The 16,291-nt window shown below is 51.4% G+C and overlaps 1 protein-coding gene and 1 long non-coding RNA gene across 4 annotated transcripts in view; one reads left to right on the plus strand and one right to left on the minus strand.

Moving 5' to 3' along the window:
* The window catches only part of AKT2 (AKT serine/threonine kinase 2), a 45,704-nt gene that overhangs the window by 11,977 nt on the left and 17,436 nt on the right, over positions 1 to 16,291 (plus strand). The window contains exons 1-5 of one of the 3 annotated variants that reach the window (XM_072967035.1): positions 2,702 to 4,022; positions 6,082 to 6,502; positions 7,075 to 7,204; positions 14,125 to 14,253; positions 15,738 to 15,853. In XM_072967035.1, coding sequence (XP_072823136.1) covers positions 7,159 to 7,204; positions 14,125 to 14,253; positions 15,738 to 15,853 — 291 coding nt within the window. In that variant the 5' untranslated portion in view covers positions 2,702 to 4,022; positions 6,082 to 6,502; positions 7,075 to 7,158. Of the gene's footprint in view, positions 1 to 2,701; positions 4,023 to 6,081; positions 6,503 to 7,074; positions 7,205 to 14,124; positions 14,254 to 15,737; positions 15,854 to 16,291 lie in introns of those variants that run through there. The other 2 variants (XM_072967034.1, XM_072967036.1) reach the window with 2 other exon arrangements.
* On the minus strand, positions 11,379 to 16,145 carry LOC140698073 (uncharacterized). Its single transcript, XR_012075490.1, has 2 exons — positions 15,725 to 16,145; positions 11,379 to 12,300 (listed from the first exon to the last, which is right to left on the minus strand). It is a non-coding gene; the product is annotated as an uncharacterized lncRNA (long non-coding RNA).

Raw genomic sequence — 16,291 nt, forward strand, 5'->3', positions numbered from 1 at the left:
CAAATGTCACTAGTGCTGAGGTTGAGAAACTCCGCCTGAGAACCTTATGCACAGGCATAAGCGTGTTCTACAAGAGAAACTCCTCCAAGGACGTGTGCGTTTTCTGCTTTATCGCGTTCGCTAAAGCGCCCTCACAGAACGCAGGATCGGTTCGCAGGGCTGCGGACGAACGAGGGAGACGTTTCTCTCCACTTGCCCTGTGTGCCTTTCCTTCCGAGGTCCCACGGGCAGGCGCTGCCTGGCAAATGCCAGGTTCCTGTTGTGTCTGAATTTCTCTCTTGAGCAATTCCTCCTCTGGGAGCTGTAGGTGAGGTGCAGATTAGAGAGTAGATGACAGAGACTCCCAGGGGGTCAAGGTGTCAGGAAGGAGCCCCCTCACTGTCTGCAGCTCCAGGAGACACAGAGCTTCCACCTCCCCCTCTTGCTTCCCTTATCCCATCTGTGCTGTCTGGCATAGAAAGCAGGTCAGGGAAAGGGGGTGAGAGAGAAAGGACTTGACAAGTGGCAAGGAAAGGAATTTAACTTATTTTGAGCTTGTTCTGGGCCCAGGGCTTCACTCTTACATTTATTCCATAAATATTAAGGGCCCACTGTGACCCAGCACAAGTCGACAGTAAACTGATGAACAAGTAAATAGATACACTTGTGTCTGTGATGATAAGCACTTAGAAATAAGAGTAAAGGATAAGAGGACATCAGCTAGCTGCACTGTTGACCAGGGAGGGTAGGGAGGCTTTGCAGAGAAAGAGACATGTGGGCAGAGGCTGAAGAAAGTGGGGCGGGTCCCTATGGATACTCAGAGAAGCGAGTTCCAAGTGAGGGGGCAGCATGTGTAAGGGCCCTGAGGTAGGGGTGTCCCTGTGTGTCGGAGGCACCAGTGCCATAGTGTGTGTTTGGAGAAGTGATGGGGGGGATAGAGCAGACCTCATAGGGTCCTGTGGCTCCTGTAAGGACTTTGGCTACTTTTACTCTGGGTGAGATAGGACCATGGGAGGGTTTGAGCAGAGGAGGAATGCGCTCGGACTCAGGTGGCCACAAGGTCCTGGATTGTAGGAGGGGCGAGGACAGAAGCGCTAGGCCATACCACCCTTCTTAGCAACAGGAACCACAACAACACTGATTTTACAGATGAAGAAAGAGGCTTGAAAGGACCCTTTCCTGGACCCAGTCCCTACTCAGGGCTGCTGGCTAGGACGAGGCAGTCATGCGAGGGCCTCTCTCCTCTTGGCCCTGCATTGTCCTGTCACTTCTGATGGACGTGAGTGACCCCAGCAGTGTGAGGTGAAGCTTCGGAGGGAGCTACAGTTTGGAAATCATCAAGAAACGGGATCCACGAGGCAGACAGATGGGAATAGAAAGGGCTAAAACTTAGAAAAATAGTAAATTTATTAGGATGTTTGAGGCAGAATGAAAGAGTGAGTAAGTGATACCCATGTACTCAGCAACTATTTAAAAAATAAAACCTTGCCAGTGCGGTCAGAGCCCCCTTAGGGACCCCTCTCCAGTCCCCTCGCCCTCCCTGCCCTGAGCTGACCACTGCGGGTGGTGATCTTCATTCCCCGTCAGCTTTCCTCTCTATTACACGTTCTCACCAAAACTCCAGCCCTGCCCACCAATGGGCTACAGGGCTGGAAGCCTGGGGCCCTGCTCCCTCTAGGGCTGCAGGTCCCTCCTCCAGCCGGATCGTGTACAGATGGGAGCACTCAGGCGCACAGAGAGTGTCACTTGCCTGCAGTCACAAAGCCAAGAAGCAGCAGCGCCTGGGGTTGAAATTTGGATCCTTCGGACCTCAGATTCCTCCTCTTTATTCACTGGTGACTGGCCTTGAGGTGAAAATCCAGGCAAGCCAGTCTTGGGGGTTTGGGGGTGCCCTGGAAGCCAGGAAGCCTGATTTCAGCTCTCTGTATCTTCTAGACTCCTACACCCAGGTTCTTTTTTAATGATAACTTCTTTTGTCATAAAACACTGAAAAATATGTTCAACATATTTTACACAGTATAGTGTAACAACTGTAAAGCTGTAATTCTGTGTGGTCACAATAGAATATTGTCTGCTCCTAGAAACCCCACTCCTCTTTTGCTCCCGAATGTAACAACTCTCCTGAATTTTGGACATTTGCTTCCGTGATTTTCTGCGCAGTTTTACAAGTGAGAAACAGTGTCATGCTGCCTATTCTGAGCTTGCTGTCTGTGGACTCATACTTGATGTGTTGTTTTACGTCTGGCTTCTTTCGCTCCACTTCAAGTTTTTACACTTCATCCCTGGGGCAGGTATCAGTAGTTCGTTCCTTTTTATTGCTGAGTGGTGTTGCGCTGTGTGAATTTACCTTAGGTTGTTTATCTGTTCTCCTCTAGGTAGACACCTGGTCTGTTTCCAGTTCTGAGGTTACTGTGAGTATTGCTGCTGTGAACATGCTCGCAGTTGTCTTTTGGTGAACAGATATGCTCATTTCTGTTGGGGGGCTGTGGAGCCGTTGGGCCATTGGGGAGGGATATATTGAGTTTTTAATTCCTGTTGCCCAGCGAGTTCCCATAGTGGTTTGGTTTGAACCATTTTATACCCCCACCAGTAGCAATTCCTTTATTTTTTGACAACACTTGGCATCGTCAGTTTAAAAAATTTTAGCCATTCTAGTGGATGGTTTGAGTTTGCATTTCCCTGTAATGAATGAGGCTATGTGCGTTCTTGGTTGTGAGGGTGTCCTCTCCTGTGAGGTGCCCTTGCGCTTTTCACCTTGCCTCCCAGCTGGCTAACCCCTAGCCAACAGCTACAGCTCCTGCCCAGACCCTCAGCCGATTGAGGCCCAGGCACCCTAGGAAGAAGCGAGTGGGGTGGGGCCATGCAGGCACTCCCGACTGTAGGATGTGGTGCCTGCAGGTAGGCGGCCAGGCAGGCCCCTGTGGGCTGACACCCACTTCCAGAAGCAGGTCTGTGTCCTCCCGCGGCAGCTCCCACGGGAGCAGGCCATCTTCTTGGCTGCAGTGATAGTGTTTCATCACTGCAGGCCTGCGTCACAGACACCTCAGCGGAGGCGCCACCCTCAGTGGGAGGACGGGCAGGATGCCGGGATCAGGATCCCGGCAGGATGCAGGGGATCTCCCAGTCCCTCCCCCTGTCCTCACCCAAACTGCTGCTGGCTTTTTAGTCCCCGGAGTTAGAATGTAAAAAGTGGCTCTGGTGTGTTGAGTAGCAGCCAGGGCCTCCACTACCCCTCAGCTGGGAAACCCAAGGCCTCCCCTCTCAGAGCCTCTGCCCTCCCCTGGGCACGGTCACGGTCATGGTCAGGGCCCCAGCCCTCTGGTGGGGTGGTTGAGATCGGACAGGAGAGACTCTGTGGGAGCACTGGCCCGCTCAAGGCCACCCAGCTGGCATTGGCTCTTGGACTCTGCAGCCCTGACCACTCTTTTTTTTTTTCTCTATGTTTATGTATTTTCTTTTTTTTTAAACACTTTTTATTGATTTATAATTATTTTACAATGTTGTGTCGAATTCCAGTGTTCACAATTTTTCAGTCATTCATGGACATATACACACTCATTGTCACATTTTTTTCTCTGTGATTTATCATAACATTTTGTGTATATTTCCCTGTGCTATACAGTGTAATCTTGTTTATCTATTCTACAATTTTGAAATCCCAGTCTATCCCTTCCCACCCTCTACCCCCCTGGTAACCACAAGTCTGTATTCTCTGTCCATGAGTCTTTAGATTCCACATATGAGCGATCTCATATGGTATTTTTCTTTCTCTTTCTGGCTTACTTCACTTAGAATGACATTCTCTAGGAGCATCCATGTTGCTGCAAATGGCGTTATGTTGTCGGTTTTTATGGCTGAGTAGTATTCCAATGTATAAATATACCACATCTTCTTTATCCAGTCACCTATTGATGGACATTTAGGCTGTTTCCATGTTTTGGCTATTGTAAATAGTGCTGCTATGAACATTGGAGTGCAGGTGTCATCCTGAAGTAGATTTCCTTCTGGATACAAGCCCAGGAGTGGGATTCCTGGGTCATATGGTAAGTCTATTCCTAGTCTTTTGAGGAATCTCCACACTGTTTTCCATAGTTCAGCAGCCCTGACCACTCTTGACCACACCTGGCTACCTTCACTCCTCTCTCCGATCGTGGCAGCCACATGTTTGGGTGTCCACTGGGGGCCAGGCAGTAGGCCGAGCCCCTGCACACAGTGGGTGCTTTAGTGCTACTGACAGCCCTGGTGCTGCTAATTTTGGAGGCTCTGAGAGGTGAAGTTGCCTGGGAGAGAGGGGTCAGGGGAGGAGAGAGCTGAGATTGGACACCAGGCTGCTGTCCTTGCCTTCCATATCCACCTGTCCTTTGGACTCTGGGTTCCCTACCCCAGCCCTGTTTGGGAACCCAGGCCCATTCTGAACTGAGCTCGTACCAGGGGAAAGTGCAGCATGGGCCCCTGTGTTGAGGAGGAGTTCCCTAATTCCCTAACTGCCCACCACACCTGCCACCAGGCCCTGCGTGCTCTCCCCATCCACCCCAGCCCGGTTCCTTACCCTGTAGCCACGCCGGGCCTGGGCAGTTCTCCACACTCCCCAAGCTCCTTCCTGCCTTGGGGGGTTTGCATTTGCTGTCCGCCCGGCCTAAAATTTGTTTCCTAATGTCAGCAAGTTTCACTCCGTGAGTTAATTCAGGTGTCAGCTCACATGTCCCCTGTACCACACAGCTAACAGCGCTCCTTGCCTGCTGTCTTCTTCCCCACTTGCTGCTTCTTCACCACCACCTGATGCTGGTGAACTTGTATTTGTGCATCGTCCACCTCCCCAACTGGAGTGTGAGCTTCATGAAGGCAGGGGCTGTGTCTTAGGATGCTCTGTCTCTGGCACCCGGGACAGAGTCTGGAGTTTAGAACATAGTCAAAAAAAATATTGGTGGTGTTAATAGATTCTAGAAATGTTTCTGCAGCTGTGTCTAGTCCTGGAGTGGGGATCTGTTGGGATGACTTGGGTTGGTTCATTGTGCATTCAACACAAAGCCGGACACAGGTGCTAATAGGAATTAGCATTTATAGGTGTGGGGAGAGTTGGCCAAGGAGAGGTACAGAGAACACTCAATGCAACCTCTGAGGTCAGGAGGGCGTCCTGGAGGAGGCATTGATTCAGCTAAGACCTTGAGGAGGAGGAGGGAGAACTCACAGAGGGTACTGGGGATGAGGCCAGAGGGAAGGGCCTGAGTGACAGAAGCCTGGCAGAGAGTAGGGGGTGGAGGGGTTGGAGAGGTGGGTAGTGACTGGTGTAATGATCATCATCGTGGTCATTAGCCTTTCTAGAGGGCTTTCTAGGTGCCTCAGCTTATTCAGGGCCTTCTTGTGGTGGAAAGGACTTTGTTCTGTGTTCTGAGCACACTGGGGAGCCATGGAAGGGTTTTGAACAGGGAGGGACTGGGTCAGATTGAGATGGAGTATGGGGATTGAGAGCAGAGGCTGGGAGCCCAGGGAGAAAGCCAGGGTGGGAGGGGAGGGGAGGGAAAGAGAAAGGGAAAGGGGTTGGGGGAGGGTGGAAGAGGTGGTCAGGAGGCCAGGCAGTCAGGAAGCTGGTGGTTGAGCAGTGATGGGAGGCAGCTGGAGTGCGGGTCGGCAGAGGCCAGGTCCTAAGGGGCCTGGAATCCCAAGCTGAGGAATCCCATGGCAGTGGGAAGCCACAGGTCAGGTGTGAGAGTCCCTCTAGCTGCTGAATGGGAGACAGATTGGAGGGTGGGAGGCCAGGGAGGATGTGGAGCGAGTCCTTGTGGGAGAGGGCAGTGCTGGACCTGAGCCATATCATCGGGAGGCCGGAATGGAGACCCTGGTCACATTAGAGACTGAAGCACAGACTGGGGGGACATGTAGGATCCAAGAATCTGGTGGTGGTCCTGGGTCTGTTCCTTCTGTGCGTATAAGCCCCTGGGGTGCTGTCCGTGCCTGCTGGGGGAGGGAGCCCTGTTGGGCCGTGCGTTTGCTGCTCAGAGTCCAGAATGTGATTTCTTACCCCGTTGTTTACTTCCCTGTCACTGTCCATCTTCTCTTCCTCCACTTCTCTTCGTCCCATTTACCTCCCTCCCCTCTGCCCAGGGCCTGGGCAGCTTGCCACAGTCACATGCCAGGCAGTAGTGCGTCCGGCCCACCAGCTCCCCTGGGGCACGAGAGAAAGCTGATGCCCACGGTGTCCCCAGAGCCAGCTGCCACTTCTCTGGGGGCCACCATGGCTCCTGACCTGCTGTCCGCAAATAACCCCAAGCCAGGAAAGGCTAAAGGCGCCTTGGGCTCTATGGCCCCTGTCCAGGCCTGTGGCTCCAGGTAGAGGCCCAGCTGGTGGCTGCCTCCCCCCTTCTCCCCTCCGCCCCGGGAACCTGAGACGAAGCAGCGGCCTCGGCGTCCGTCAGTCTGTCGGCTGCTGGTCCCTGAGGACAGAAGCAGAGGTCTCGGGGAAGGGACGAGGGCCTTGGTCGAGCCCCCAGGACCGGCTCCTAGACCCCAGATAAGCACATACACAGTAGGTGGCTTTCTTGTTCAAAATTGGGAGTTCCGAGCTTTGTTTCCTCTGTCATCTGTTGGGACGAGTGGACTGAGGCTGAGGGAGTGACATGGGGTAGCCTGGTGCGGGGGGTGGGGGGACTCGGTTTGTTAAAGGTGCAGGTTGGTGGCTCCTTGGTTTGGAAAGGAGATGAGTTAGAGAGGGAGTATGTCTGTGTGTGTGTGTGATCGGGGGTGGCAGGCAGATGCTGGTGGCTTCAAGCACTCCCTGAGGTGATTCATCCCAGGTTACCTCAAGCATTGGGCATGGGAGTGACGCGGGGGGTGGAGCACTGCTCTCTTGCCTTCCCCTAGTCAGAAATGAAGGTGGGTGGAGGGGGCTGCCTCTGTTCATGGGTGCCCGATGTGCAGGGCCTGGCCTGGACACAGACCAGGAAGCTCTGCTCCTGCCAGAGTAGGGCTCTGAAGGCAGGGTCGTGTCCTTTTCCCCCAGGATTGGGGTCCCCGGGGACACGGCCACGTCTCCCCCGCTCAGACTGGCCCCGAGGGCAGATCTCTTCCCACTCTGATGGCTCCTCTCTTGTCTTGCAGACCGTGCTCTGTCCACCGTGCCTCCTGCATGTCCTGCTGCCCTGAGCTGTCCCAAACTAGGTGACAGCGTGTCACGCTGCCACCATGAACGAGGTGTCTGTCATCAAAGAAGGCTGGCTCCACAAGCGCGGTAAGGGGCTGCTTTTGCCCATGGGATCGCATGTTTCCCCCTCCTGGCCTGGCTCTCCTCCTGAGGCAGAGCTGCAGCGTCTTTCCCATCTGAGGAGCCAGTATTCCGAGCCCTGCCTGCCTGCCCTAGGCCAGTAGCTCCTCACTCGCCTGTTTCATGGAATGTTTGAGAGTGGTCTGGGCAGAGGAGCTGGGGCTGTGTCTGGGCCTGAGTCTCCAGGCCCAGGCCCAGGCCCAGCTGGACCCCCTGCAGGAGCTCCCAGGCCAGGCCTCCAGTTCTGCCTCTGTATTAGTGATCTCATTCCGAACCCCATTTTATAGATGAAGAAATGGAGCCTCAGAGAAGTCCCTTAACTGAAGTAACACAGCATTTATTGATTCAGCAAATACTCCTGGAGCATGTGTGGTATGCCAGGCCGCCCCAGGCTCTGGGGACACTCTGGTGCCCTCATGGAGTTTGCGATCCATTGTGGGGTGGGGACAGACAATAAACAGATGAACAGACATATGTGAGGTGGTGAGAGCTGTGAGAGGGAAGGGGCGGGAGTGAAATGGGGTGGTCAGGGGAAGCGGCCCTGAGGAGGGTGCAGTGAACAGAGGCCTGGAGGAGGCGAGGAAGTGAGCCACACAGAGAGCTGGCAGGGGCGTCCCAGCGAATGGGACAGCAAGGTCAGAGGTAGGAGTGTGCCTGCATGGAGAGTTGGCCAGTGTGGCTGCAGCAGAGTGAGTGAGGGCGGGCTGGAGGAGGTGGGCAGAGCGGCGATGCAGCATCGAACCGTTGGGCCCCAGCAGCACGGAGAGAGCTTTAACTCCCTAGGCTGTCGTGAGACAGTGTGTGACCAGATCTGGTTGTGCTGGTGGGCGGCTGAGAAGTAAAGTCATTTACAGGGAAGAGACTTAAGAGACTAGACCTGAGGCCCCAGGCCCCTGTCCCACACCGCCACACTTGACGGCCTCACTGCCATGTGCAGGGACGGCTGGAAAGAAGCACGTACTGAGAGTCGGTTTGTCCAGGCGTCAGGGAGTGAAGGGGGCCAACTGCCCTGGCTTCCGCGGACCTTCGCCCGGGGAGGGGGTCCCAGGCCTAGGGGTAGCCACTCTCTGTCCTTTCAGTCACTTGGCAGACATTTACTGAGCAGCTGCTGTGTTCCAGGCACTGTTCTAGACACTGGGGTGACAGCAGGGAACCAAACAGGCAAAAGTCCCCATCGTCGTGTTGATGTCTTACCTTTATGGGGAGGGCTGGTGGCAGCTGAGTAGACAAGCGTGTCCAGTGGTGGTGAGTGCCCATGGGGAAAAAATCCAGCAATGTGAGGAGTGAGGGGTGTGAGGTGGGCTGGGGGAGCTGTTGTAAACGGGATGGTCAGGGAGGGCCTTGCTGAGAAGGAGGTGTTTCAATAAAGATCTGAAGGAGGCAAGGGAGTGAGTTCCACAGTTAACTGGGGCAAGGATGAAGGGGACAGCCCGTGAGTCCGTAGAGGGGAGTGGGTCAGGCATGTTTGAAGGAGGCGAGGAGGCTGATGGGCTGGCCCTGTGGGAACTAGGAGATGGGCCTGCCCATCCTGCCCTGTCCCAGCCTGCAGACACGGAGCAGGGATGAGAGACAGAGGCGGCTTCCCAGGCCAGGCTTCCCCCATCAGACTGAGCCGGGGAGACCCGGTTCCTGCTGTCCTTTCCAGGCAGGATGACGTTCATGGCACCTTGGCGTACTCGCCCAACTTGAGCCTTGAGTTTGGGGTTATTGATGGAGCTTTCTGAACCTTGGCAGATGCCGAGGTTCTAACCTGCCTCTGCCACTTCCTCTCAGTGTGACTGTGGGCAAACTCTGTCGCCTCTCTGAGCCTTGGTTTTACATTTGTAAAATGGGTTAACAACCCAGGCCGCTGGACATTGTCAGCTTCATGAGGGCAGGGTTTTTGTCTGGCTCGTTCACTGAGATATCCCCAGTGCCCTAAAAAAGTGCTCGGCATGCAGCAGGTGCTCAATAACTGATTGTTGGGTGAATGATCGGGTTTGTGAGGGTGGTGGTGCATGTGTGTCAGGGTGTGCCAGGTCTCAGGCTCCCTAGGCTGGGGTGTGAGAGCTCTGGAGGTGGCCGGAGAACTGTGGCTGGGGCAGGGCTTTGTCTCTGGTCTAGGGTTGCTGATGGCATTAAGTGGACCAGCCCCCACCAGGCCTTCAGTGTCTCTGTTCATCTATGTGGACCAGACGAACTACTGAGACAGCCACTTGCCTTGGGTTTGCACCATCCCGACACACGTGCATGTGCGTCACTCTGCAGAACCCAGTGCCTGTCATTCTGAGCAGCAGCTGGCAGAGGTGGGCAGGCAGGGTGGCTCTTTGGACATCTGTGCTACCCCACCCCACTCCTAAAATAACAGCAGCTCTGGTTTACCGTGTGCCCACTCTGTGCCAGGCACGGGGCTCTGTTCTAGGCAGGCCCGTTTTTTTTGTGTTTCCATTACTGCCCTGTGATATGGGCACCATCTTGCAGGCCAGAAGCTGAAGCTCGGCAGGAAGACCGACTTGCCCAAGGTTTCAGCCAGGAGGTGGCAGCGCCGAGGTTCGAGCTTGAGCCCTCCACCTCCTTCCTGGACCAGCGCCCGGCTCACAGGCTGCTTGTCGCTCAGTGAGATCTGCTCCAGGGGCGGGTCTGTCATGTCAGGTGTGGTCCCCTATCTGACACAGCCTCAGTATACCCTCTGCCCGGCCCCACCAGGCCAGGCCCTGTCTGCCAGTTTAGAGGTGTACAGCATAGTGGTCCCGAGCATGGACTCTGGACAGCGCAAACCTGGGTTCCAGTCCTGGCTCTCCCAGTTAACAGCTGTGAGCCTCAGGCCAGTAATGGAACCTCTCTGTGCCTCTGTTTCCTCATCTCTAGAAATGAGATTGTTGTGAGGACATTTTTCCTTTAGGTTTCTTTTTTTTTTCTTAGATTGTTACCAACATATAAAACACCACAGGTAATTGTCTGAATCATAAGCTCACTTTAAAGCCTGTGTTAAGATCAAGAAATAGAATAAGTCAGTCCCCAGAAGCCCCTTTGCCTCCCCCAAGTGGTAACCATTCTCCTAACCTCCAATAGCATAGGTGAAGTTTTCAAGTTTTGCTTTGCTTTTAAAAATTGAGGTAAAATTTACATAACACAAAATTAACTGTTTTAAAGTGCACAATTCAGCGGCCTTTAGTACATTCACAGTGTTGTGTAACCACTGCCTTAGTCTAATTACAAAACATTATTATCAGCCTAAAAGGAAACCCTGTACTCGTTAAGTGGTCAGTTCCCATTCACCCTCCTCCCAGCCCCTGGCAACCACCAATTTGTTTTCTGTCTTTATGGATTTCCTTATTTTGGACGTTTCATATAAGTGAAACAAGCATAGTGTGTGGCCCTTTGTGTCTGGTTTCTTTCACTTAGCATAATGTTTTTAAGGTTGATCTATGCTGTAGCATATAATTCATTCATTCCTTTCTATGGCCAAAAAATATTCCATCATATGAGTATACTATGTTTTGTTTATCCATGTATCTGTTGATGGACATGTGAGTTATTTTTACCTTTTGGCTGTTATAAATAGTGTTGCTATGAACATTTGTGGACAAGTATTTGAATACTTGTTTTCAGGTTTTTTTGGATACACACCTAGAAGTAAAATTGCTAGGTAGTATATTCTCTGTGTGGAATCTAATATATTCTATGTAATTAGATAATAAATACAATATTTATATGAATATATAATCTGGGTCATAATTCTATATGCATAATCTACAGCATATTCTATATTTAACTTTTTGAGGCAGCACCAAACTTCCATAGGGCTGCACCATTTTACATTCTCACCAGCAGTGCACAAGGATTTCAGTTTCTTCACACCTTCACCAACACCCGTTCCTCTTTTTCTTTCAGTTTTGTTTTTTTTTCCTTTTTGGAATAAAAGCCACCCTAGTGGATGTTAAGTGTTATGGTTTTGACTTGCATTTCCTTTATGACTAATGATGTTGAGCATCTTTTCATATGCTTGTTGGCCATTTGCATATTTTTGGAGAAATGCCTATTTAAGTCCTTCACCCTTTTTTAATCCGACTGTCTTTGTATTGCTGAGTTGTAAGAGTTTTTTACATACTCTGAATACTAGACTCTTATCAGATAAATGATTTACAAATATTTTTGTCCATTCGGTTTGTTGTCTTTTAATTTTCTTAATAACATCGTTTGCACAAAACTTTTTTATTTCAATAAGTCCACTCTATCTTTTTTTTTTTTTCTTTTGTTGCTTGTACTAAGAATCTGCTGCCAAATCCGGGGTCATGAAGATTTACTCCAGTGTGTTCTTCTAAGAGTTTTATTGTTTTAGCTCTTATATTTAGGTAGATCCATTTTGAGTTAATTTTTTATATCACGTGAGGTAGGGGTCCATGTCTCTGCTTTTGCGGGTGAATATCCAGTTGTTGCAGCACCGTTTGTTTAATAGACTGGTCTCCCCCCATGGAATGGTCTTGGTACTGTTGTTGAAAAATCAGTTGAGCATAGGTGTGTAGGTTTATTTTTTCATTCTCAGTTCTGTTCCATTGGTCTTACATGTCTGTCCTTACACCACACTAATTTGATTACGGTGTAGTAAGCTTCAAAATCAGGAAGTGTAAGTCCTTTACTTTGTTCTTCTTTTTCAAAATTGCTTGGCTGTTGGAACCAGTTGCCATGTGAAATTTGAATTCTATGTAAATTATTTGGATTGACCTTTTCCTCAACTGCAAAAAAGGCTGTTGGAATTTGATAGGGGATGTGTTGAATTTGTAGACTGCTTTCAGTGGTATTGCAATCTTAATATCAAGTCTTCTAGTCCATGAACACAGGTTGTCTTTGCATTTGTTTAGGTCCTTAATTTGTTTCAGCAGCATTATGTACTTTTTAGGATGTAAATCTTTTCCTCCTTGTGCTATTGTAAATGGAATTGTATTCTTAATTTCCTTTTTGGATTATTCATTGCTGATTATAGAAACAGAACATATTTTTGTGTGTTGATCTTGCTGGATTTGTTAGCTCTAGTAATTGTTCTGTGGATTTTTTGTAATTTTCTATATACAGGATCATGTTATCTGCAAATAAAGATGGTTTTGTTTATTCCTTTTCACTTGGATGCTGTTTGTCTCTTTTTCTTTTTCTCTGGCTAGAACTTCCTTTACCGTGTTTAATAGCAGTGGTGACAGTGGACATCTTTGTCTTGTTCCTGATCTTAGGGGAAGGCTTTGAGTCTTTTTCATTGAGTATAACGTTAACTGTGGGTTTTTCGTAGATGCTGTTTACCCTGTGGAGGAAATTCCCTTCTATTCCTAGCTTGCTGAGTACTTTTTATCATGAAAGGGTGTTGGGTTTTGTCGAATGCTTTTTCTACGTCAGTTGAGATGATCTTGTTATTTTTTCTTTCATTCTATGGATGTGTATTGCATTGATTGATTTTCATAGATTTGAACCACCCTTGCAGTCCTGGGATAAAAGCCACTTGGTTATGGTGTGTAATCCTTTTATTGTGCTGTTGCATTGGAGGATTTGCTAGTTTTTGAACTTTATATATATCGGATCATTTAGTATCTTACGTTTTAACTTAAGTTAAAACCTGTAAAATACTTAGGACAGTGCCTGGCACAGAGCTCCACTAGAGGTGGAGTTAATCATCAGTTAATGGGTATCCTCATAAGAGGAAACAAAGACTTAGAGAAGTGAGGTGACTTACTGGCACCCACCCTGCCATCCTGCCTCCCCATTAGCCACGAGTGAGGGTTTGGCACACTCCTTGCTTGCCCAGTGGGCTGATGATAAAGAGCATTATTTATTTATTGGTGTGCTGGGCCCTCGCAAGCCTGGGTGCTTTATGTTTGCTTTATATTTGCCATCTTATTTATTGTTTTTTAGCAGCTTGAGATATAATTCACATACCATGCAATTTAGCCATTTGTAGCTCAGTGGCTTTTAGTATCTTCAGAGTTATGCATCCATCACCCAACCCCTTTCAGAACATTCTCACTACCCTGAAAGGAGCCTGGCCTCCACCTTGGCTATCGCCCCCCCCCAGTCTCCTCCCAGACTCCCCCACCCCTCAGCCCTAGGCAACCACTAATCTACTTTTCATCTCTATAGGTTTGCCTATTCTGGACATTTTATATAAATGGAATCATAATTTGTGGACATTGTGACAGGCTTCTTTCTCTTAGTTTAAGTTACAGTTCATCCACCTTGTGGTGTGAATTCGTACTTCATTTCTTTATGTGACTGAATAATATTCCATTGTATAGATATGCCCCGTCTTGTGTATCCATTCATTGGTTGATGGGCTTTTGAGTTTCCCCGCCTTACTGTTATGAATAATATTGCTACGGACTTTTATGCATGCATTTTTGCGTGGATATATCTCACCATCTTGTGTGTGTGTGTGTGTGTGTGTGTGTGTGTGTTCAGGGCTTTTGGATGTTCATGGTCAGAACAAATGGAAGGGCTCAGGGAGCACTTGGAGGGCACCGCAGCAGTGACACCCCGCCTGGCACAGTGTTTTGACATTTGATCCACCTGCCCAGCTGTACCGGTGAATACCAACCCATGGGACTTGGCCTTACAGGGCCACAGGGCGTGTGTGTTTGGAAGCCTGGGCCTCCCCTGGGACAGGGCCATGCACTGGCAAGGATGGCTCCCTGGCCACACTCTGAGGCAGCTGGTGCCCTGGGACACTGCTGCAGGCGCCTTCCTGCCAGATCTGACCTCTGGATCACTGGGCCTAGCCTGCGTCAGCAGGGGCCACTTCAAGGGCTTCTCTGGGAGATGCACTCTCCTGCCCACCCTCTTGTCCGTCCTCCTCCCAGCGTGGTGCCCCTTGTGAGGCACTGTCACGCTGGATGACTGCCCTGACCCCCCCCCCCGGCTCGGTTCAGGTGAATACATCAAGACCTGGAGGCCCCGGTACTTCCTGCTGAAGAGCGATGGCTCCTTCATTGGATACAAGGAGCGGCCCGAAGCCCCTGACCAGACCCTGCCCCCCTTAAACAACTTCTCTGTTGCAGGTGGGTCTCTAGGTGGGCTCAAAGAGCAACTGGCAGGTCTTGGGGGCACATGGGGCTTGATCGTTCTTGGGCTGTGGGCCTGTCTGGGCCTGTTTGCCCTCAGATCTGTTTCCCACCCTTCCCTTGCCCCATCTCCGTGTCACCTGGGCCCAGGGGGCTGTACTGGAAAGAGAGAGGCTAGTGCATCGCCCAGCCTTCCGTCCCCAACTCTGTGCTACCCGAAGTGGTGCCTTCTGGCTGGACTCTGACCAGTGAAAGTTTGTCAGGCACAAAGCCCTGGCCTGGGCCTCACAGTACCACGATCCTGCCCTCGACCCCTGCCACCTTCCTTCCCTGCTGACCTGATTGGTCACCATATCCTTGTCCTTTGACAGTCATCTCCCCTGCCACTCTGTAGCCCAGGCCACTGTCTTCTCCCCACTGGCTCCCTGCTCTAGCCTCTTCTCCAGCCTCACCTTTCAAGGACACCCCCATCTGCTTGCTCTGGAATCCAGCCCCACTGCCCTCTCTGTCCTGCCTAAAGCCTTGTCCTGGTTGCTTTCCCGTGTGTGGTGACCCCAGCTTGGCTGTTCCCAGCCCTGGCTTCCCGCCTGAACTCCCCACCTGTCCTGAGTGGCTTCCTGCATGTTTCTCCCTGGGTATCCTGTATCCTCTGTGTCCCATGTGGGATACCCACGATGTCCCAAAGTCCCCTTTTCCTCCCCAGTCTTCTCCCTGTCTTCTTCTCAGGGAGGGCCCGGTTGCCCCCTCATCCTAGATGCCTCTCCCCACCTCTCCTGTGGCCTGCCTGCCTGCCTTTCCCTCCCTTCCCCTGCCCCACTCTGGTGTAACCCCAGCCTCCTCCCTGGGCTCCAGCCTCCATTCTCTCTCACCCTCCACTCAGCAGCCAGAGGGATCTGTCTAAATCTGTTTATATCCCTCCCCTATTTAAAGCCTTCTGTGGCCCCCTGCTGTCCTCGGGACAAAGTGCAGATTCCTCACCATGCCCCTGAGCTCTGCAAGCTGCCCCTGCCCACCTCTGCTGCCTGTCTCTCTCTTCTCCCTTCCTCACACCAGATTTGCTGTTCCCTAAGTATGTTGGACCTCCCTCACCTCTCGGCTTCTGTGCAGAATGTACCTTTCCGCCTTCATGGTTCAGTGCAGAGATGCCCCTTCCTCTGGGAAACCCTCCTGAGCCCCTGAACTGGGTTGGCTGCCTCTTGAGCTCACCCTGCCCCCCATCACAGCCCTGACCACTGATCCATCACTGGTAGGCTGTCCCCCTTACACACACATGCGCGCGTGTGTGTGCACACTCACGCACATTCACACACTTTCTCACACACACACACACACAGGACCTTGAGCCCTGTGGGGGCAAGGCCAGGGATGCCTGGGTCACTAAAGTGTCATGGGGCTGGCACTCAGGAGGAGTCTGGGGGAATGTGGGCTGCAGGCTGGCAGGGCTGCCCCTCACCCTCCCTGCTCTCACCCGTCTTCTGCAGAATGCCAGCTGATGAAGACCGAGAGACCACGGCCCAACACCTTTGTCATACGCTGCCTGCAGTGGACCACAGTCATTGAGAGGACCTTCCATGTAGACTCTCCGGATGAGAGGCAAGTCTGGGCCTCTGTGTGGCTGCCCTTTGAGAGGGGCCAGGCCCTGTGTGAGAACGGGCACAGATGGACAGATTCTCCTGGCCCTGCTTAGGAGTTTCCCATTCAGCCCTTCTGTGAGCTAGGAAGAGCAGGGGTCTCAGTCTGTAGACCCCCTCTGTTTCCTCACACTGGAGGATGTGTTGGAATCACAGTGGGGCTTGTTCACAATGAGGCGCTTGGGCCACTTTAGGGCCCCTGATTGGAGGAGGTCTGCAAAGGGTCAGGGAGCTGCATTTTTATGAGCATCTCTACTGATTTTGAGGGGGGAGGTCCAGAGAGTCAGATTTAGATCAATTTAATAGTCAGAAGAGATATAGATCCACCTAGTTCAAAAATCAAACAGCATGAGGAGGTATCTAGTGAAAGCTTCACTCTCACTTCTGCTCCACACGCCCCCACC

Source organism: Vicugna pacos, chromosome 9 (genome assembly GCF_048564905.1).
Source record: "Vicugna pacos chromosome 9, VicPac4, whole genome shotgun sequence".
NCBI classification, from domain to species: domain Eukaryota; kingdom Metazoa; phylum Chordata; class Mammalia; order Artiodactyla; family Camelidae; genus Vicugna; species Vicugna pacos.